At 42.4% G+C, this 24307-nt stretch overlaps 1 protein-coding gene across 2 annotated transcripts in view; it reads left to right on the forward strand.

Annotated features, from left to right (window-relative positions):
* Positions 1-24307, forward strand: part of LOC309369532 (glypican-5-like) — a 384544-nt gene that overhangs the window by 269021 nt on the left and 91216 nt on the right. For both annotated transcript variants that reach the window (XM_081910420.1, XM_081910421.1), the window contains one exon: positions 8801-8951. In XM_081910420.1, the coding sequence (XP_081766546.1) occupies positions 8801-8951 (151 nt within the window). The remainder of the gene's footprint in view (positions 1-8800; positions 8952-24307) is intronic.

A 24307-nucleotide genomic window follows, 5' to 3' on the forward strand; every position in this document is an offset into this window, starting at 1 on the left:
GTTGCCCTTTTCATATGTCCCACTGAAAGCACAGATACCAGTAGTGGAGCGAGTAGAATTCAACGCCCGTAGGATGTGGCCCCAACAGCTGTGGTCTGTCCCTTCCATGGACATGAGGAAGGGATGAATGAAAAGGGATTCTGCAACTGTTGAATTATGTTATAGTTGCCCTCTCATTTTCTCTTTTCTCAGTTTGCACAAGCACTGTTATGTCAACTGCAGCACCCATTTCCATTATCAGGGATGTTCAGCTAGACCTCCAACCACCTGGACAGATGTTGGTTCCTGCATTATACTCCTCATGTTATGTTCCTCATACATGAGCTGTAAAAAGAAAGGAAAAAGCCAATCATAATGTACACATCAACCCTGTTTCACTGATAAATTGTGTAGAAACAGGATAGAGTTATACCTATACAGTTGTACCTCAGGTTAAGAACTTAATTCGTTCTGGAGGTCCGTTCTTAACCTGAAACTGTTCTTAACCTGAAGCACCACTTTAGCTAATGGGGCCTCCTGCTGCCACTGCACCACTGGAGCATGATTTCTGTTCTCATCCTGAAGCAAAGTCCTTAACCCGAGGTACTATTTCTGGGTTAGCAGAGTCTGTAACCTGAAGCGTCTGTAATCCAAGGTATATATGCAACTCAAACCTACAGTAGCCAAATAAACTAGGTAGTTTGGGATTTATTTTTTTCAGACCAAGACCAAAGAAGTTAGCTCAGTGCTAATTTGTTTGATCATATTCTTTAAATTTAATTTATATTCTCACTATTGGAGGGTTCAAGTAAAGTCATCCATTTTCTTAGTAGCTTTGCATATAACTATGTATGTGATTTTACTAATTTGACACTGCCTGAGACCTTGCTGTTATAAATGGCGAGAATGTTCTCCAGTCTTCATGGAGAAATGTCAAAATTTTCATGTTGTCATGAGAATAATCCAAACTAATGCAGAGCTTGGAAACAAATAATTATCTGACAACATGAAACAGAATTAACATGCACTAGAGCATGTCATGAACATTTCCTTCAGCAAACAAGCAAGGTAATTGCTGTCGGAGAACAAAGTAGAAAAAAGGGTTTTGTTCACTTCTATCTGACAATTTGGGGGGAGCACTGTTTATTCGCTTAACCCATCAGAACATGCTTCCTCAAAATGGTGCCATTCAAGGGCTGATGGAGTGAGACAAGCTTCCGGATTGCAGACACGTCTCATTTCACACTTCCTAGGTCTGATCAAACAGAATGTTCTTGCCCTGTTATTACTAGCCTCAAAGCTGGCAGGTGCGAATGTTTAAGCAGGACAGTTCTATCACAGGTTCATGCTGATCAGTCATTAATTCCACAAATTTATCTTGGATAGAGTTTGCCCTCATATCTGCACAGCCCTGCTGAAAACCACACTGTGTAAAAAGTTTTCTGATGAATTTGGTAAGAGTATAAGAAGTGATTAGTAGCTTAATGGCTTGCAGTTTGATGTTTATTGTTTCAGTGATTTGTTGTGATCGGGTTCACCGAAGATGAAGCAACGTATAAATTTTCAAAATAAGTAACAGTCCTGCTAGATCGGACCAAAGGTCTTCCAGGAAGTAAGAACTGGGCAGGGAAGCAACCATCTTCCTCATTGTATACCCCCAGTCTCTGATACTCACAGATATACTGCATGTCACCATGGAGACTATTCCACTATATCTATTCTTCAGAGGGAGAGTACCATCACTTATGTAGCCAACATCATACCACCTGTGCAACAGAGGGGGAGGTAGCAGCATACCTAGGGAAACCATGAGATTTGCAGAAGTGCAAAAGAAAAAAACAACACAACCCACCCCTAAGGTGTAATGAGGACATATATATGGCAGTGAACTGCTGGCTGACTGTTGCAGATGGACAAATCTTTCAGTGCTGGTGTATCTCAGTTACAATTTTTCCCCAATTTCAAGTTCAGTTAACTAGATTTCCACAATGGTTGGTGATGTTATTTTTGTATAAAAACCCTTCCTGAAAATTTGTCAGCATTTCTCCAAATATGTACATTTTGGAATGCGTTTTTGCAGAATACGTAAATTTTTGCAAGTGGTTTTCCCCATAATGCATTTAGTGGACTGCCGTGGGTGTCCATTTTGTATTGCTTTTTCAACTGTTATTTCTTGTGCTATTTTGAAACTGTTTCATTATATTTTGTATATCACCCTGAGTCATATGTGGAAAACAATAACAATCTTTTGTGTACACTTTTCACTAATATATGTGTTTTTATGCACACTTCTCCATAATATTCGCATTGTTGTACATAATTTCGTGCAGTACAAAATTTGGAAAAGTGTGAATTAGAGAATGGGTGCATTTTGGTTTCTATACTGTTTCAGGAATGTGAATTGTGCTGATTTGCACTCAGGTGCCAAAGAAACAACATTTCTTCTCTATCCCTACTGATTTATTAGTATTTCAAGCCCATCTTTGCTTGATCCAAAGTGAACAAACACAAAACATTCATTGGTGCCCAAAGCTACCATCTCTTCCCTTTTCTCCTCTGAAAGACCCCACGCAATTTCCCTGGGCAGGAGGAGGTGGAGTTGATAGTAAAAAAACCCCAAAAAACCCAGACCTGCTGGTGAAGGGTGAGTAATAAAGATAAAAATTAAAAATACAATAAAGATCATTTAATTTTGATAATATTGCCCATCATTCCAGGAAGGCATCCATTTAAAATAGCCATGTGCTATATAGAAATCCCGGCTAAAACACAGCTTTAGGAATCCTGTAGGCACTAAAGCTAGCATAGATGACTAGCTTTTATTTGATCCCTTGCTTCTAAAACTTTCTTTTGTTTGATCCCTTGTTTCTAAAATATCTTCACATTATAGGTACAGAACCTGTGAAGTAAAAGACTTGAAAGTCCGAAAGATGATGAAAAGATTAGCAGCCAGAACAAATGCATGTTTACTCAAATGTAAGTCCCTGCAGAGTTCAGTGGGCCTTACTTCCTGGCTAGCATGCCTAGGATTGCAGCCTTAAACCATGAAATGATAAAAAGAATTAGATGAGGAATGGCCTGAATGGTTTTTAGAACAATGCATGCCATGAGCTTTACTGAGAATACCAAAACTATTCAAAGTACAATTTTATTTAAAAATTGAAAAAAGATATCCAAACTTATTAAGAGAATGTTATTTAACTGTATTAGAAGGCTATTGAAATTAATGTCAAGAAACTATTAGCATGTCAGGGTAGGAGCTATAACTCAGTGGTAGAGCACAGACTTGGCATATAGAAAGCCCCAGATTTAATCCCTAGCATATCCAGTGTTTTGAAAAGATGATATGCTTGAAATCCAGGCAGCCACTGCTGGTCAGAGTACTTGTACTGTACTATATACCAGGTCGATAGACAAATGATACAGACAAATTGGCTAAGGTTGCTTCCTATGTGTCTCTAAGCAAAGATCACACTTTTAAGTCATTTGCATAAGGACGCTTTCTTGCATCATTTGTGCAAAAGTCAGCAGTGGCATTTGCTCATCCCATTAGACGCCAATACATAATTTGCTACGGCATATTAAAAAAGGAAATTAACTGCCAAAGTCTTGCTGAAAGATCATGCTTTTGGTTAGTAAATGATCCATGCCAAATGTCTTTCTGGCCTTCAGGAAAGCATCAGCAAGTGAGAGCCAGGATTCCACTCTCAATCTTTGTAGGTGATTAAAGTGGGGGGAAGCAGGACAGTTCTGGATGTTTCTGTTGTTTTGCAGTGATTGCCTACTGGGGGGATTTGAATGCAAAGGTTTGCTGAAGGTTACCACAACAATCAAGTGGAGAGGCATTTTGGAAAGCAATTGCCATACCGAATTCAGGCCTCTATATTCCAAGCACGCACTATTAGTCAGCTTTATTTGAATGGGATCCTTGTAAGACAAGTGTGGCATAGTGGAAAGCATATCAGACGAGGCTGTGGGGAGCTGGGTTCAGGAATTGATGATGGATTACTTTTATTACTATGAATCTTCTCTGTAAGGGTCATTAATGTTGTTACACCATATCCTTCTGGCTTGCTAGAATAAATCTAACACTATATGAGGGGGGAAGGAGTAAATTAGATAAGTTTTTTTCCTGAGCTATACAATTCTGTTCATATTTATATTTATCTACTGCATATCAGGTTGTGTGCATTCTATCCAGCCCCATATAGCAATTCAATTTTGGCTTGATCAGTAAAGTTTCACTTCTGTCTCCTTGTTACACTAGAAAACAGACACACTTAGGTTGTTGTCATGTTCCCTGTTTCTAACAGTGTAGGGTTAAGAAACTGAAGCTGTGGTCTCTGGGTGTAATCCTGTATCCTTTCTCAGAAGGACAGACAATAAACTAGCCAAAACAAAACAAATTTCCTTCCAGTAGCACCTTAAAGACCAACTAAGTTAGTTCTTGGTATGAGCTTTCGTGTGCATGCACACTTCTTCAGATACACTGAAACAGAAGTTTCCAGACCCTTCTATATAGTGAGAAGGTGGGGAGGGGTATTACTCAGAAGGGTGGTGGGAATGGGTGATTGGCAGATAGCTGTGATGAGCCTGTTGACGACTCTTAACGACTGCAATAGGTCTTACAGGAAAAAGCAAGGGGTGAGAAGGTGAAAAATGGCTTTGTCATGTATAATGAGATAAGAATCCAAGGTCTTTGTTCAGACCAGGTGTCTCCATGGTTTTAAGTTTGGTGATAAGTTGCAATTCAGCAGCTTCTCTTTCCAGTCTATTTTTGAAATTCCTTTGTAGTAAAACAGCTACTTTGAGATCTTGTATAGAATGCCCTGGGAGATTGAAGTGTTCTCCTACTGGTTTCTCTGTCTTGTGCCATCAAATGCCAACAGTGTCCTTCAGCTCTCTATATTGGACAAACAGGCCAGACCTTACGCCAAAGAATAAACGGACATAAATCGGACATCAGGAATCACAAGACCTTGGATTCTTATCTCATTATACATGACAAAGCCATGCATGCACACGAAAGCTCATACCAAGAACTAACTTAGTTGGTCTTTAAGGTGCTACTGGAAGGAAATTTGTTTTGTTTTGACTATGGCAGACCAACACGGCTACCTATCTGTAATAAACTAGCCCTTAAGGTATGCTGGCAAACTCCCGGATCTTCTTCCATATCATTGTTCTTCATTTCCAGTCCTACAGTGTTGTTTGGTATACCCTCTCAGAGTTCTCCTAAATGATGGGTGTGTTGTGTTCCGCGCACAGTCATACACAGCAAGGCCTGAGACAGCAAGTAGGGAACCGTATCCTGTCTTCAAGATACCACATGGGCTAGAATTGCATTGGATGCCTTTCCTAGCATCTCATTTGCACTTACAGTGTGGTGTAGTGGTTAAGAGCAGTAGACTTGTAATTTGGGGAACCGGGTTCAATTCCCCGCTCCTCCACATGCAGCTGCTGGGTGACCTTGGGCTAGTCACACTTCTCTGAAGTCTCTCAGCCCCACTCACCTCACAGAGTGTTTGTTGTGGGGGAGGAAGGGAAAGGAGATTGTTAGCCGCTTTGAGACTCCTTAGGGTAGTGATAAAGCGGGATATCAAATCCAAACTCTTCTTCTTCCTCTTCTTACAGCTCTTGATCCAACAGAGGAATCAGCATATGGAGCCTTTGACCAAATGTTTTTGTTCTTGCAAAGCTTAACTTGCTTATCCCTTTTGCCAGTAACCTTTCAGAAATCTCAGTAGACAAAGTGAAACATTTTGAACTCTGCAGGTGAAGGTGATCAGAGCAAAAGGAAGTTACAGGTTGGGAGGTAAAATCTGTATGTGGTAGTACAGTTGATCTTTTCAAACTAAACAGGCAGGCTGGGAGCATTTCCATACAGTATGAGATGGTTATTAGAATTAACGCAATACCAGCACTACAAAACAGGTGGGACAAAACTGGTTTTCTTCTCCTCAAAAGAGTGCAGTAAAAAAATTGCACAAGAAAAGCAGCTGTGCTCAGTTATTACGCGATGCACACAAATGTCTAAGTGAAGCCCATTCAAATTGCCAGACTATGTGGAATGACATGAAAATATGTCCTATTGAATTCAGCAGGAAGCATAGTCAGAATCAGGCTCTTGCCATGGCCAGAAATGAGCCATAAGTGCTGAATAACTCTTAACAGGATTTTCTGCCTTTCACAGAGAGTAAATACGACTTCTTTCAGTGGCAAGCAGTCATATAAGCCTGTATTTAATTATAGATTGGCTCCGTAAAACATAAGCATTTATTCAACAGGAAGGACATAGAAAGCTGACTGTGTCTAGTTATCTTACAGCCAAAACACAACAGAAATCTGTGAGACAATGAAGCAATCGTTCATCATGTATAAAAAGACTTTTAAAAGCAAGCTCATTCTACCATGTCGGAATGACATCAGGCTTTCAGATAATGAATAATAGTAATGATGAACATCAAGCTGCTTGTTTAAAAATAAAATTGAACTACAATTGGATATTGTCATGTGGACACAAATCATGTCTCTGATGCCCATCTGTAAAAAGTGTGACACCGTGAACTTTTTGCAATAGGGCTGAATAATTACCCTGTGTTTCTCCAAAAGAAAGGAGCATTTGTTGATGATGCATGCTTTTGTTGCCTCCCATGAAAGATTGTGATGAATCACTGAATGGTGTGTAATGTCAGTATATGTCAACATACTCAGTATGCGTCTAGTCTTACCACCTACCTCCTCCATTGTTTGAATGCTGTAAGCATAAGAAAGCAATTGTCCATTTCTTGCAGTGTTCACCATTGTCCAGTCTTCAGAGAAACAGCTAGTGGGTCACCTCAGAAGTAATAAAAAAAATGAACAGTGGGAGAGGGAGTAGTTAGTGACTACACAGTCTCTTTTGATGAAAAAAAGGGGGAGGAGATGTTATGGGGGAAACTGATAATCCTTTCTAATTTCTGCTATACACCCCGTAACTAGAACAGCTACACAATACTGACGTTTCAAACCATTCAAAATGAAAGCAGCCCAAGCAAAATGATGATTGTTGTAAATGATCATACAAAGGGAAGCTGAAGTTTTGAGACTAAAGGTAGAGAAGAAACCCTCAAAATTTTCAGTGATATTTATGCTTTTCATCCCACTTGTGCTAGTGGAGGCCTTGAAATGCAAACAATAGCTTCAGAAAGGCTTGCCAGAACTATAGAATAGGAAGAGCTAAATTCTCCCTCCCTACCTGCCGTGGTCCCAATACAGTGGTACCTTGGGTTACATACCCTTCAGGTTACAGACTCCGCTAACCCAGAAATATTACCTCGGGTTAAGAACTTTGCTTCAGGATGAGAACAGAAATCGTGCAGCAGTGGCAGCAGGAGGGCCCATTAGCTAAAATGCTGCTTCAGGTTAAGAACAGTTTCAGGTTAAGGACGGACCTCCAGAATGAATTAAGTTCTTAACCCGAGGTACCACTGTACTTCTCTCTGGGTGATATTTGCATAACAAAAAAAAGGTTATACTGATTGCAAATATGTTGATTGTATTGTGGTCCTCTGGATGATTGTATTGTAGAGTTGAGAGGGACTCCAAGGGTCAGTGTTGAACTCCATCGCTCATCAGCACCAACATTGGGCTATATTGCCTGGGAACTATAGTCTAACAATGTCTGGAGCAGCACTAGTTCCTCACCCTGTCCCAAGGAAAATACCCAGAAGTCTTTCTTTGCAACCCGATCTTCATTTCCTCTGCCTCCAGCTTAAGGAGGGAGGTCTCGGCAAACAAAAGAACAAAAAAAAAAAGGGAAAAAAGAGGACTACTGTGGTCCCATCAGTAACCTTCCAGCACTCTGAAAGTCAGCCTGCCTCTACTACTACCCCTCCTCCTTAACAAAATTTTTGTGTATATGGTGCATCCTGCAGCAGTGCAGGAACCTCGAGACTTTAGGGTCCAGAATCCCTACTTGGGGAAAACAAGTAAAAATCAACATATGTGGCAGTTTTCCCATAAGTCTTTGACCTCAAGATGGTGGTTCAGTAAGCTGTGTGTCCTGTAAAAAGGACCAAAAGGAAGTACATATAGTGTATGTTTAGACTCCAGAATTCGGTTTTATGTGATGGCCAGCAGCTTGAACGGCTTTAAAAGAATGGAGAATAAGGTTGCTAATGCCTACTAGTAGTAGTGATGGTTGTATTACCTCCAGGATCCAAGGCGGTATGTCTCTGAATACCAGTTGCTGGGGAACGCAAGCAGGAAGAGTGCTCTTCCGCTCCCATAGGAATCTGGTTGTCTGTTATGGGACCAGGATACTGGACTGGATAGGTTTTTGTTATGATCCTGTAGGGTCCTTATTCTGTTCTTATGAGCCACATCTATAGCTAGCCTTATCCCTGGGGGTTTTCACTGAACATTCATTGTGTCATATTCCAGCTCCTAGCCAATGCAATTACTGACTTCAGGAAAGTGGGGAAAGGAAGTAGTTGAAAAATGACAGCCCCCTGCTCAACCTAACATCAGAGAAGCTGCAAGTGAAAGTTGCTGTAAAGTGAAAGATTGACGTTGGAGAGGGAAGGAGATTTCACTCAGCCACATGTGTGTTCCAGGACCTCAAATGCCCAGGGTCTCATTTATGAGCTCTTCAATAACGTCCCACCTTCCATTCGGTGACTCTGTGCTGTTTGATATGGGCTGATATGAAATTGCAAGAACGTGGCTTCCAATGGGGAAACGGGCCAATGAAATAAGGAAGCCCCCAGCACCTTTCCTCTGAAGACCGAACTGTAGAAAATCACTAAAACGATAGCCAACATTTTATTTTATGTTTTAGGGGGCGACTGAGAAAACAAACTTAAAGTCGGAAAGAATGGCTATCAGGGATGGCGGCAGTGGGAATGGAATAAATGAAGAGGTGGGATCCAGCGGAGAATGTGATGATGAGGACGGATGTCAAGGATCTGGTGAGAGGAGCCTCACGAAAGGTAGGTCCAATAGTTTTGCATAGATTCACTAAGCTGTGTTTGACTTTTATCTCATCCAGGTACTACACCAACCCTTGGATAGGTAACCTGTAGCCTTCCAGATGTTGCTAAGACTCCAACATGACCAATGGGTGGGTGGTGTAGTGCAGCAACATTTGGAGAGCCGCAGGCTCCCCGTTTCTGCACAAAACAATGATTTGATGCTATGGGAATGAGCCTAGTCTCCTCCTGGACTCCCTGCCGCCACCACTGTCCCATCTTCTTATGTGGCATTCAAAAACATTTTTCTTCCCATTTTAGCAGCTTCTTGTGTTGTGTGGGCCAGCTATTGTTGCTTAACATTAGCTGTGAGATTCAAAACAAGCCAGCTTCAAACCACGGGCTGTGAATCGGGCGTGCTGGAACTACTTTGGGCACAGCAGGAAGGCATGACGCTTCCAAACTGCTTCTTTCAGCCACACGAATGGTAAGCACGCATGCCCAGGAGGAAGCTAGGCTCCTTCACGTAGCACTAAGCCATGGTTCAGCATGAAGTCTAACCACAACCACTGTGACTTAAGCCTTTCTTGGATAGTACTGTGGCTCCACAAATTTTAAAATAACAACTGCTAGTTCTTTTGACTTGAACATAGTTGAAATAAGCAAGCATAGCACTTGAACCAAAGTTTTGCCATTTGATTATGGTATTTTACTAAAGGTGTATTGCCTGTCTGCTCATCCACAGTTCATTGTCTTCTCTGGTGTTTCTCTAAAGGAATGGTGACTTGTTTGTGGGGCAGGGCATGCGTTATGGATAATGTTGATGGAGTAAATGTCTAAGCCTAAGGCAGTGTGCTGCTTTATAGGATAGGAGCTATGTTTCATCCGTGATTATAGGTTCTTCGCCTTAGGCCATACTGCAGTGGTGACTTCTAATTTAAAGCCATTATTTCTACGTTAATGTGCATTCTAGAAAACCCTATGCAATGTTTTCCTTCTTGTGTTTTCCAGCCGGGATTTTAGATTGTTAAGTGCTTTAAGTAACATGTTTTCTCTTCAAAGCGGTGCAAATTAAACAGCAGCCAGGTGCTACTAAGTATTTTTTAATTGACTATTAAACTATTTAAATGCTATAGCTGTGCCAGAATCTACCAAGGCTCTATTGTCTCTCAGACACTCAGTAATGTAAAATGAAAAGCATTGAAAACTTGTCCAATAGTTGGCTCATCTACACAATATGTGAAATCTGCATCCCCCCCCCCTCCCCCTGATATTGCCACAGATGGAAGTGAGAAAGGGAGAAAAATGTTTTTTCATAACTAGTGATGAAATTATTTGGTAGAAACCATATATTCCAAAAATATAGTTCATATAAAGTGTTGCACATGCTTTATATTTATAGCATTAACAGCAGCAATTCCACCTTGAAAAAATTATAATGGTATTTTGTAATTAACTCTAAAGTAGTGTTATGTGTTTAGGCCGCTAGCTGTAAATCTGTTTTGCATATTCCGATGCAATTAAGAGAGAGAGTGGGAGTCATCTAATTAAAGGGCTCCTTTGCTTTTACAGTAGTATGATTTTTCAGAATCCTAGTAATTTCAATCCATTGTCAGTTTTGTATAATGCAGTAAACCTTGGTCTATTTAAATTGGTACCATAGTGTGGATGTGTGTATTTCACAGCTTGAGACATACCCAGAATAATTGTTCCATTTATATTGTTAGCACTAGTTTGAGCTTTCTGCCTGCCCTCTCTTAGCAGCCACCCTAATCTAATGCAGAATTTGGTGCGACAGTGCTAGCACATAGAATGTTTGTTCGCAATTGGCCACCCCCAAATTGCCATGGCTATCTGAATAGGGTTAACTGGAAAGGAAGGTCAATTGTTTACAAAGACGTGGGGGGTGGAATCAAATTGCTTGGATTCGTTTTAGAGGGGGCATTTATTTTAGTTGTAGGGAATGAAAAGCTTTTGCAGTCATGCGCCTTTGAGGGTGATAGTGGGCTTCCTCTCCTCTCTCTGCTGGTTCCAGCTTCTCCTGGTTCTGGAAGCAAATGCTCCAGATACTGGAAGTGGAGGAAAGCACACAGTGCAAAAGCTCCAATCACTGTGACTTTAAGAATAGAAGGGAACGTGGTGGGGGAGGGGAGAAGTTACCTGCCCCGCTCACAAGCAGTGGCATTACAAAGATAAAAAGAGGAGGACTTGTTACCATTGCTGCCCCTAAGGTAGGCGGTCTCACCTGATTTGGCGAGATGGTGTGCCCTCCACTTCCAAAATTCCCCTCATTTGGGGGGGGCAGGGTAAATAGTACCCAGATGTTGAGGGGAAGAGGAAAAGGAGAACGATTCATTACGTGCATATGCTCTGTTCAGTTATCAAAAAGTGATAATTCATCGAGAACAGTCATACCTTGGGTTACAAATGCTTCAGGTTGCGCGTTTTCAGGATATGGACATGCTGAAACCTGGAAGTACCGGAACGGGTTACTTCCGGGTTTCGGCGCTTGCACATGCGCAGAAGTGCTAAATCACCCTTTGTGTGTGCACAGAAGCACCGAATCGCAGACCGCATGTGCGCAGATGTGGCACTGCGGGTTGCGGATGCTGCGGGTTGCGAACGTGCCTCCCACATGGATCACATTCGCAACCCGAGCGTCCACTGTATCTTACATTTAAGCTTCTCCAAGCAATTCAATGTGATATGAGACACTTCCCCTTAAATAATAGCCAGTATTTAAAGAAGTGCGTGCTAAAGCATCAAGAGGATGAGTTCCTTTCATTGTTTGGATCCTGTGTAGCTTTCTCTACAGTGGATAAAATATTTAGTAGTCAATGAGCAAATGTTCCAAGCATATTATAGAAAGAAATGAGTACTGCATTGCGTTCAACGGAACACATTGAAAGACAATAAATGTACCTCCTTTTGGGTAGCTGGAATTTATTTTCTACCATTTCTTTTATGCTTCTGCCACTTAACTGCTCTCTTTTGGGGGGGGGGGAGTGGAATTGGCCACCTGGTTCCACCACGTTGGTCTACATGGTGACATCACCATAGATTGACAAGTTTTCATAGTACAGTGGTCCCTCGGGTTACATACGCTTCAGGTTACATACGTTTCAGGTTACACACTCCGCTAACCCAGAAATAGTGCTTCAGGTTAAGAACTTTGCTTCAGGATAAGAACAGAAATCGGGCTCCGGCGGTGCGGCAGCAGCAGGGGGCCCCATTAGCTAAAGTGGTGCTTCAGGTTAAGAACAGTTTCAGGTTAAGAACGGACCTCCGGAACGAATTAAATACTTAACCCGAGGTACCACTGTAAAGGAAAGGGATGAATAGAGGGCAAAAAGTCCAGCGTTGCCCGTGGCATAGCAGGGAGCAGCCTGATGCGGAGAGAGGAGGGTCGTGGCAATGCTGCTGCCTGCCCTTCTCAGGTGTGGTGCACCAGCCATGGCAGCACTGCACACCTGTCCCAGGCAGAGCTAGCCTACAGTTTGTGCCTGATTTTATGGTGGGGATTAGCAAGAGAGAAAGTGAACTGCCGGAGATATTTTCAGACCTTAAAGAAGCGCAAGCAAAACTGTAAAATAATAAGCAAACCCAGGCAGATATACTCTGTAATGGAATTAGTTTGGTATGGAAAGCACAACCCATGCAGGTTCTCACAGTCCTGGCCGATGTCATCATTGAGTTGGGCTGGACTGGGCAGTTGCCAGAGCTCAGGTGTCTTGAATAGCCACCATTTATTACTGCAGTCTTCACCTTCCTTGATTTTACACATATGCAGGAGAGTCTTCGACCTCCTATTCACCATAGTGACAGAAATCTTTTGTGTGAACCACGACCAGAACCTTCATAAACATTTGAAATGAGAGGAGAGAAGTGCAACCTGGAAGAAATAGCCATTTTCCTAGAAACCCAGCATCCTACTGTTTTAAGGCTAGCTGCAGTAATGCAATGGTAATGGAAAGCACTAGGTACATTCTCGAGGGCATTGTTTTCATGTTCACATCTCCAGGGTCAAAGTGGGACCAGCAAGGTTGATTCACTGACAGCCTCTTAATCAATGGCCCACAAATCCAGTTTTACCATCAAACTGGTTCCAAAATTAATGGACAGGTCAGCAAATGTTCATGCTTCTGGCAAACTCCACCTACTGAGCATTTTTCTTAAAACCACGAAACTTCAACGTATTCTTAACTGCATTCCTTAAACTCTTCCATTAAAAGTTGTTAAATTAAAAAAATCCAGTGTTTTGTTTAGTATAATTGCAAATAAGCATTTTTATAGCAAAAGCTATTATTAGCTCTTAAAAAACCCATTTAAATATTTAAGCACAATGTATTTAATTACATCTACAGACCCACATGAGCGTATTCAATACGAATCCACCTAGCAGAGCTAAACACATTCTCAAGTATTCCACAATTTGTCAGGCTTTCTAGGCAGTAAATAAATGTTTGGTAATAGTCCTGCTGAGCCAAATCTGGGGCCCCGTTTCCTGGATATTTTCGCTCTCTGTGAAATGTGCCTCCTTTCGCCACCTGAGGTAAAGTGATGGAACTGCTGCCGCTGTCACTCGATTCTGCCATCCTGAGTCCCATCACATTCCACCAGCTACTTAAGTGTGTTCTCCTTCATGGAGAGCACGTGTTGCGGTGGGGTCTAACAAGACATCCCACTTTTGCTGGGAGGGTGAAGATAGTTGGCCACTGTTGCGATTGGGCTTCTCTTCTCATTGGGGAGAATTTGATGTTGCCATTTTGTGATTGACAGCCAGAAGATTTATATTCCCTGTGTGCAGCGTTGAGCTTCCTCTTTTCGTTGCGTGCATTGGATCAACCGCCCACCCTCCCTATTTGTTGTTGTTCAAGGGTTGTTCGCTTGACCTTGCTATGCCTGTCATGGGGTCGTCTGCTCTTGGGGCAGGGACCTGGTAGGAATTTTGTCCATTTGGCTCATTGGCTGTTGCCATTTGGTTTTTGCCTACTGCGTAGCAAATCGTCACAACTTGTAAGGTTGCGGTTAGGCATTGGTTTTATGAATTGGTTGGTGGAGGGGCATGGGTTGGCTGTGCCTGCCCCTCCAATGCTGCTGCTGCAAGGGTATTCCATTAAAGGAATCCAAGGGTTCACCATGCTTTTGTCCAAACCCCTGTCAAGGGGCTAGGGCCATGCAAGAGCCCCTGGGAGCATTTGGAGAGAGGTGAGGGCATGGTTCCCAGCTCCATCTTTCTCCCCAAAATGTTTTCCCTTTCTGACTATCTCGGGTGTGCACATGTCAATCTGTCCCCATGCGGGGTCAGATAGTCACAACCAATGCCTAAGCAACCACTCACATTTTTTGTATTTTAATAAAGTTGTGGCCAAAACTATGCCAAAAAACCTTAAACAAAAATTCTGCGTGAATTGTGTTTTTATTGGGGTGGCTTGGGGAGCTCAACACGCAACTGCACATGCTGCAGAGAAGCTTTGTGTGGCTTCACCCAAGTCCCACAGGACTTCACCGAACCTGTGGCAAAGATGCCACTAGCGCTCGGGAAATCTCACATGACATTTTGAAAGACTAAGGCAGAGGCCCCTATGAGGACCTCTTCCCATATAGCCTGGTCTCGTAATCCTAGCAGCTGCTGTGGAGTCTGGTCAGCCAGCCAGGCCTAGTGGGAAGCGAGCAGCCCCTGCAGTCCTACCTACCAGGACAATTGCCACTGCTTCCTTTCCCTGTGTGTAGCTGCTTCACTTCAGATAAAAGACAAACGGACCCGCTAGTGACGTTTTACAACCCAGCCATTGGTTTCAGCTAAAATGAAATGTTGTGGTTCGTTTGGAGTTCTTTGTCAAGCTGGAAGATCTGAGGATTTTCAAAGGAGTCAGAAAGAAAAGTGTAGTGACATTTGCTCTGGGGATTCTGCACATTCCCCTCCTTTCTTATTAAATCATACTTACAAGTCAGGAATGTGGGGAATAGATGAATCGTTTTTTTCTATAAATAAAAACAAGGATTAAAAGCTGCCTTGCATGCATGTAATTGCCAAGAAGGAAAGAAGTGGCACCTGTGACAGGTTGTGTAGTGTGAAGAGCTCCTCTACAGGATTCAACCCTACAAGCCAAGCCCTTTTTCAGGATATTGCCTTTCACTCCCTTTCCCAATTTTCTGTCCTGTCTGTGCTGAGTATGTTTAACCCTTACTTTGTGGTTTTGTGTTTTCTTCCCCATTAGAGTTTTTTAAAAAATGTATTACTGCAACTCCCACCTGACCTACTTCCTGAGCATACATGGTACTATTTCATCTCCAGAAGGACTTACATGCAGAGAGTGAGCTTGCTATAAGTATATATTATTTCCCCCTCTGCACTGATAGGCAGATGATTTAATATATATTTTAATGACATCTCCCTGCTTGATTTGTATCACATCTCAACAGCTGTTCAGAACTAATGTATTTCTCTCATTGAGCACAAATGCTATCACTAGGCGCCGTTTTTACATGTCAAGAACCTTTTAGCCCTCATTATGTTCTTATCTGCTAACATTTCTATGCTGCTGCTCAACACCAATGTGCTGTATAAATTGCCATCTTAATCAGTCTTCCTGCCCCATGTGTCGCGTTCTCAGGTTGCGCTAAAGCTTCGATGTATCTAAATATGTAATTGTACAGCTGGTGATATTATTTTTTAAGCGATGATTATTTCATCAATATTCCAAGGGTAGAACGTCTGCTGGCAACATGCCAGGGGTACTAGATCTTCATCTCCACAGGTCTCCCACCTCCTAGCAGATTACCATACTACTGAATTTTCTCAATATTTTTCCTCTCTGCTCCTGTCATTTGAATTCTTCACATCCCACATCATTCTGAAAGTACAGCCTCTCCCCCCCTCCCCCGGTATCCTGAGTTTCATGAGGTGTTTTGTTTCCGATTCCATCTTTACAATCCTTACAAATGATTTCAGTGTTGTACCACCGTAAATGGTTCATTCTGTTCAGGAAGAGCTTAATGGCCTACTTTAGCTTAAAACGTCCTTGACATCCAACTTATTTGGTGCCTTAGGTTCTTGCATGGAAGGATTACTGTCTGTCCCAGCTACAGCTTAATCAAGACCCATTATCAACACAGTGGGCTGACTTTCTTCACAGTTTATGGGAAATCAAATGGCTTAGCAGAGCTGCTGAGGATGGCGCACAAATGAAAGCGGGGAAGGAAATGACAGAAATAAAATGACAAAAAGGCGTATCGTACCCAGTCCATTGCAGCATTAACGAAGGGATGCCATGCTAGGGATGGGAGGTAAATTTGGTTTGGTTAGCCTTTCAACGTGAAACTACCTAATTTGTACTTTACAAAACTATACATGAGCTAAAACGCAGCTATCCTTCAGAATTCACACTTCTCTGAATTTTGCAATGTAGTTCTCCAACTAAGTAATGCATACAAAAAATTATATTGGGGGAAAGGGTGAAGAAAAATGTGCATATTAGCAAAAGCAGTACATAACAAAGCTTTATATTTGGAGGAATAAAAGTGTGGATTTTAGAGAAATCATGCACTAAATTTCTGACAATGAAGAAATGTGGAGTATTGAACTTGAGATTGGGAAAATGAGAAACTGAATTAAACCAAAATGGACAGATTTGCCCAGACCTATGTTATACTATTGTGGCTGATACCCAAATCTAACTTGCGCAATGCGCTCTGTTTCTTGACTGAACAGGGCATAACAGGGCAGGGCTCTACATAGACAGCTTGCAGTAGGCCCGTTCAGAATGGGGGGGGGGGCAGTGGGGTACCCTTGCAGCAGGTCTCAGAGGGCTAAGCTAGTTGGGGAGGGGGCCTGCTAGGGACAAACTGCTTCTTTGTTTGAGTTTATAACTTTATTCTGAAAAGTGAATGCAGGTGGCGCTGTGGTCTAAACCACTGAGGCACTTGGGCTTGCTGATCAGAAGGTCAGCAGTTTGAACCCCAGCGATGGAATGAGCACCCCTTGCTCTGTCCCAACTCCTGCCAACCTAGCAGTTCGAAAGCACACCAGTGCAAGTAGATGAATAGGTACCGCTGTTGCGGAAAGGTAAACCGTGTTTCCGTGCGCTCTGGTTTCTGTCACGGTGTTCCATTGTGCCAGAAGTGGTTTAGTCATGCTGGCCACATGACCTGGAAAGCTTTCTGCAGACAAACACTGGCTCCCTCAGCCTGAAAGCAAAATGAGCGCCACAACCCCATAGTCACTTTTGACTGGACTTAGTCATCCAGGGGTCCTTTAGCCTTACCTTTTACCTTATTCTAACAAGATTCCACCACCCCGGGCCTTAGACAAGCTGCATGGGCCTGGCTTGCAGTCTAACTTCTCAATCTTGCCCCCTGCTGTAGATGTTGCAACACAAGCAGCGGCAACAGCTACTACCACAGCATCCCACATGAATCCAGTAGACGTATCTATTACTTGGTAGCACCCAGGCTTCAGAGTGCTCTGTCAGGTCTGAGTCACTATGCTTGCATCATGAGGTAGAGAATCCATCTTGCAGGAAGGTGTCCTCACATCACACACGTGAGAGATGTCTGAGTTCATATACAATGGTTTGATCCTTGTACACTGCAGTAATAGTGCATACCAGCAGATGTCTCCAGATGTTGTTGGACTACAACAGTGATGGTCAAACTTGGCCCGCCAGCTGTTTTGGGACTACAACTCCCATCATCCCTAGCTGACAGGACCAGTGGTCAGGGATGGTGGGAATTATAGTCCCAAAACAGCTGGAGGGGCGAGTTTGGCCGTCACTGGACTACAACTCCTATCATCCCTGATAGGAGTCAGTGAATCATTGTCAGTGCTGACTGAGGCTGATGAATGACACATCCACAGTTGGAGTGCTACAGGTTCCCCATCCCTGCTCTAGAAGTATTAGTTGCTTCAACTGTTGCTGGCACCTTGCTAGTCCTGTGGCATCTCCAGCTCTGGCTTCCATGGCAGCTATTGCCCACACAGATAGGAAGATGTGGAACACAGGAGCTCTTGAGCACAAGGCTGCCATTGTGCTGAAAGTAAGCAGTTCTGCCTGGATGGGTTGCTGCCTGAGAAACACATGTTTACTATCTTGGGTTCTGTGATAGAAAAAGGCAGGAAATATAGGGAGGATTATTAATCAACATGTTTTAAAGATAGATTTTTGTCACTGCAGCAAATGTTTTTCATCCTTTATACAGTACTACGTACATAACTATAGTGATAGGTGATTTTAGTATTTTAAAACAGTAGCTTGTAAGCTTTATAAATGGATGCTTGCTCATTTCTGAGTCCTGGATTCTACCCCCCTGCCAGCCTACATACATTTGCAGTATAAAAAAGTTACTTTCTCATAGAGCTTTGTATAGAACAGTACCAATGAGGCATAGCAATTTAATAGAAGTCAATAAGCAAAAGATGTGAAATTCAAACTCAGTATTAAAATAATCTAACAAACCATAAACAGCCAAATTCCCTCTTGGCATGAATCAATTATCTCTGAGTCCACTGAATTATTTTGCAGAAGTCACAACAAAAAGCCTTCCATTTTCTGCTTGGAAAAATATTGCCATCAGTGGTTTGTCTTGGGAAACTGAAAACTTGCAATGAAAATTCTGGTACTATATTGAGAAATGGAAACATTTCGGTTTGGATCAACATTCCTTCACGGCAGTGAAAAGAACTGTTCAAAATCATGCCACCATCATACTTTTCAGAGTTATTTTTAATTCAGAAAGATTTAATTTTGCTTAGGTGGCTGTCAAGTTCAAAATTCATAGAAGATCATTGCCATGGCAAGTTTATCTTAAAGCTAAAAGGCAAACTAAAACTATCATTCTCAAATGGTAAATTAAAATCTGTGGGGGAATTACATCTGTCTTAACCCCCCGGCATTCTGTTAGCCAATTTGATGGAGCATCAGAGATGTCGAAGGGTGGAAAATTGAACCTGTTCTCTTCTCCCTGCACCATTGAAATTAATAAACAATATTAAGTAATTTCAATGGGTTTACTCTAAGATGGCCTCAACCCCAATTTAGAAGTCTCTCATTGTCAGCTGATACGAAAATATGTCAGTGGAATAGCAAAGCTCCTTGCATCTTTTGAATCTCCTTTGAGATGCGGTGTCAATATTTACCGCTACACCACTGCCTTTGTCGTAAACAAAACTCCCCAATGAACATAGTTAGGGTGGGTCTATGAGTCTCCAGTCTCGAAAGCTGAAACTGCTTTCATCTGACTGGGCCTTCAGAATTCAATTCCATCGTAATTGATTTGAGACATGTAACATCGGCGCGTCTTCACTGTTCATTTGCCCCAGTCCTCTGAACTATTTTGTTGCTGTTTCCTGAGTTTGTTCCTGTTGGCCAATAAAACTGAAATCATGTGGGAATCATGCGGGGACATAAAAAAGCCTGCAGGGAAGACACTTTGATTGAATTACATCTCAAAACTGAAGATAAATTCTTTCTTTGTTATACCCAAGTGCCCAGTGTCAACTCTACAGTTTGTTCATCTTCCAAATGGATATATCCCTGAAGTCTACAATCTGTTTTTCATTTCAGGTAAATAAATTCCCGTTTCCTGATGCTGTGCTTCCTGAAAGTGTAGCATATTTTTCATGATCAAGGCACATGGGGGAAGGGTGGGTTGTGGGGTTAAAAAAAGAACCAAGCAAATATTACCTGGTTAGCTTTTCTAAGCAGAATGAAATGTGTACCCCTAGATTTGGGCTTTAAAAACAAATGAATATAGAATGCTTTCAACTGTGAGAACTGTAAATGTAATAAAAATTTCAACTTTTGAACAGTGTAGGGTATTATTTCTTGTAGCTCTTCCATCTTAAGCATGTATTTGAAGCTGTGTCCAGGTGTTTTCAGTGATACAATAACTTTGTGGCATGAATGTTAAGCAATGATGTTCTTAGAAGCATACACAAGTAATAATTGATCCTTAATTTCCTTCCAATTAGTTCCTTAAAAAACCATTAAGCACTCTCAAAAAAAAGGAGTTTAGCCCCCTTTTCACAGAATTACTCTTCTCAGTTGGCAGATAAGGAGGGTTATATCAGATATTGATAAATCATTTAATTTGTAAGCTGGAAGTAGCTGAATTGAAGCCAATTGATTCACAGGGAGGCAAAAAAACCCAAACCCACAGCCTGTATTTTGCTTTCCATGTTCTGGATCTTCATCTTGAAAATAGAACTTTGGGCGTCTTCTCTCTTTTTTTTTTTAATAATTTTTATTAACAGGCCAATCAAATCACATTAATTCCAAATCACATTAATTCCAAATTACACAGCCAAATTTTAAATTTTTTGTTGGGGGTACCCATACTTCGAGCTCCGAAAGGGATCCAAACATCTCTCTTGCTGCTGCTTTAATATACACAATTCTGTCCAAATAGTATTCACAGTTCTATTCCATCTTCTCTTTGTTGTTTTCCTCATCTTCTTGTTTTCTTTATGATCTCTGATAGTCTCCACAAGCGGGTTGAAAACAAAAGTTGTTATATCCTGTGTGGATTTTACACTCCTCCAAGAGCCATATCAAAATAGACAGACATCATTTCAACACCTCCGTACAAAACGTTTCCCACAGCCTGTCCTGATTTCCACAGGCCTGCCGCTCTCATAAATTTTCTCAGGGGCCCTGCCAGGCCGATCTCACATTCCGATATAGTAACGAGCCATAGTCCTCCTCCCCCTCAGTCCTCCTGCGGGCAGGCCTGCCATAACAATCTCTTTTTATGACTGCGTCACAGAGAGCTTTCTTTCCTTTCTCGATGTTCCCACACGCCATATCTCTGATTAGTAATTAATTTCCACACAGTTCTTTCTCCTCCTGCTTGTGATCAGTAATTGCGACGATTCTTTCTTAAGGGGAAGGGTTATTGGTTACTCACATAAGACAAAAAAAGAAAAGTCCCCCCCCCCTTTTCAGTCTCGCTCCGACATACCAATCCTTTGATGATTCTCCTTCTTGATTTATTGTTGAATCCAGCCCGTCGCTCCACATCCCAGAGATCCCTTTAATTAGCAGTCTTTACTCCTGATCTTCACTTGAAGTATGTGCATTTGCTTCTTTTCTAATTGTTTATTTCGAGCTGATGCAGCCAGCGCACGATCAGAGACAGCGTCTGGGAGAGCCGGACCCACACAAGGGCTTTGTGCCTAGTGCCCTCACCCCCTTCTTTTGAATCCGGGGATGATTTATGGCCACAGCAGGCAAGGCAGTGTTCCCCATTCCCTTGGGCAACAAGGGAGGCTGCATACTCCCATATCCGCCTCTTAATTACCTCGTGTGAGCCGGAGAGATGTTACTGTCAGCTATCTTCCAATGCGCCCCTAGCGGCCCCCCCTGGGCGTCTTTTCTGTGGATAATAACTGTTTGCTGAATAGATCCAGAGGAACCCACCCAAAGTGCATGGACGTAATGTTAAAAATCTATGGCTTCCCAACAGCAAATACTTAAATGGCCCTTAGAATTCTATGGTTGCCCCCACCCTTGCATAAAAAAGAAAGATCTCCCTGACCTGCCTATGCCTTCTGTGATATCAGAATTTCTAAACCAATCACAGGCAGGGGGGAATACTCTGCCCAACCCCACATGCAAACAAAGCAGATCAGTTATTGAGCAATATGTATAGCTCATGAGCTGTGAAGTGCTAATTTTGTGTAAAGCTCTGTTTATCACTTTTCAGAAGGCTAGCTTTTTACAGATTCATGGCATCAACATGCCAAAAATTGCTATTATTGTGCGGATTTATTTTCACCAGCCAAGTAAGGTTTTGTTTTCACATTGTTTTTCAGTACATGAATATTTAAGTCTATTTTGCATAGTACGTTGTGAGAAAGATGTTTTATCCCAGTAATTTCAGTACCAGGCTTCTCAGTACGCTTCTGTGGTGTTCAGCTTTGCGTTGCGATTAGTGGGCATCACCATAACAAACATTGGTATGGATGGTAATTTTAAGCCATTACTCTTGTGTGAGCAAGTGAAATGAACCTCATACTATGTTCATTGTTTTACGGGCATGATCTGCTGTTTATATCTGTAAGGCTGGTTTTATTATTTGTCAGAGATAGGCAAAATGGCCACCTTAGGAAGCAAATGCTAGGGGGTGGGGAGGAAATGGCAGCAAGGTGTTGGAGGAGAGTGCTGTGTGTCTGCCCTACACTCTATAAGGTAGCCTGTGGGCCTCAGGTGCAATGGAGGATGCATTGTTGAACTAAGATGTCACTGTTGGCCCAGTCATTTAGAAATCACATGAAGTAGGAAGATCACCATCTGGTCCTTTGCTCAAGCTGGTAAAATGTCTTGAGCTGGCCCCATGTTCTTATACTTGAGATAACAGCTGTTGAAATTATCTGAAGTATGTGGCCTCAGACCAGAATCTTTGATGCTTTGAACATTAGGACACTGACCACAAACTGTTGTGCTGTACACATTCCCTTCTTTTCCTTGGCACCAACAACAGCAGCTCAAGTCTGACCAAACCCAGTTATACCTGAGTTCCTTGCAATGCACTGGCGGAGGAAGGTGAGTGTGGTGGGTGTGATCCACCCCAAGTGTCGTCCCTGAGGGGGGGTAACATCACTGCGCCGCCCCCCTGGGACACTCAACACAGGTGGTGCACCCTTGGGATGCTCACCTGACCCCCACTGTCACCTAGCCCCACCCCCACGGGTGCCTAGCCCCACCCCCACCACTCTAGATACCGGAGCAGCTAGCTCTGCCACTGTTGCAATGCTGCCATTTTAGTTGATCTTTATTGTTAACATGAGTTTGCTTTTCCCTGCATTCCATTCTAATGATGACAAAAATTTTAGGAACATCCCTAGTAACTGCACCTCCCTCAGGAAGCAATGGAGTTTTTTTAAGCAGAGGTTGGATGACCATCAGTTATGGATGCTTTACTTGAGATTCCTGCACTGCAGGGGGCTAGACTAGATGACCCTTGGGTCCCCTCCAACTCTAATGTTCTGTTATGCAGCTCATTGCTGGCATGTGGAATATAATATCTGGGGCTCCCACAAAAGGCACCTACTCCAGCTGCTCTGTGGGCTCATAGCGGTAGTAGGTGTTGCACAGAAACTCAAGATGCCTGGATTTTGCAGAGTTTCAGACACTTGCCTGCACAGTTTTTTGTGGACCCCACCCTTGGTCTCTTTAAAAACTTGTATCACATTTTATGCTGTACCTTTATGGCATGCACGATAAACAAATTGAGTTTGCAGCATAGTTTAAAGATGAGCTGTTAGCCACAGAAAAGGCACACAATCAGGAAACTATACTGTTATGACATTTTGGTCGGTTGCCAGAAACAGCTAGAATATTTTTATTGCACATCATAAAAAAATAATAATGAATGTGAGGATAGAAAACTCATATAATCTACCCCAAAGCCTGTGTCTTTTTACAACAGCCTTGCAGATAAGAGGAAAAACAATCAAGTAGCCCACACCTCTCAAATAAAATGTCATTGATCTATAAATCCCTTCCTACTAACAAAGGCATTTTACTCCTGGCCTAGACACCACTACTTCCTTGGCAGAACCTACAATTTATCTGTAACCAGAACCCAGCAAAAGGGCTGAGACTTTTAGTTTTCCTGCCCATGCTCCAGGAGATGCCCTCTGGGGCTTGTATCCCAGTTACAGAAGAATGTGGGCCTTCACAAAAAATACTCTCCAATAAGGGCAGGGTGGCAGATGCAGCACAGTCCAAACAAACCAAGGTCAAGAAACAGAATTGGTCTAGATCCAAGTGTTACCCTGAGACAAAGTCAGGCAACAGCCCAAGGTCATTATCGCTGGGAGTTCTGGCAAGGTACAACACAACAAGGCAAGGAAATGAGAATCGGGGACTTGCAGCCAGGGACCTGTGGGACGCCTGGTTCATTCTCTCAAGGTCAAAGCTAAGAAAGCTACCAAAAATTCTGGGAGCCCAGATTTTCCTGTCCTCTGCCATTCTTACATGGCCCAAGACATTTTGCTACCTAGGGCAAAGGACAGATGACACATGACACATTCCATGTACAAAGGCTAACTGGATTTGGCAGTTGAATCTTACTTCCACAATGGTGACAACTTAGCATCCCCCACTACAACATTTTCTCTCCCGGCAGCCCCCTCGAATAGAGGCATGCCTGTTTTTCAGTCCTGCACTTGATGCAAAACTGAGATGGGTCTAGTGGGAGATGCCACACTGGATGCTAAAGATGAGTCATCTCAGCTCACATAGGAGTGAAAGAGTCGGTGTGTTTTAGTACACAGAGTACAGTCATCTGAGCTTCACAGCCCAATCATTCCTTTAAAGTGGGTTAGCAAACTTGCCATGCCATTTTTATTTTTTGTTTTTCAGTAAAAACTT

Source organism: Podarcis melisellensis (genome assembly GCF_964234715.1).
Source record: "Podarcis melisellensis genome assembly, chromosome: 5".
In the NCBI taxonomy this organism is placed as follows: Eukaryota; Metazoa; Chordata; class Lepidosauria; order Squamata; family Lacertidae; genus Podarcis; species Podarcis melisellensis.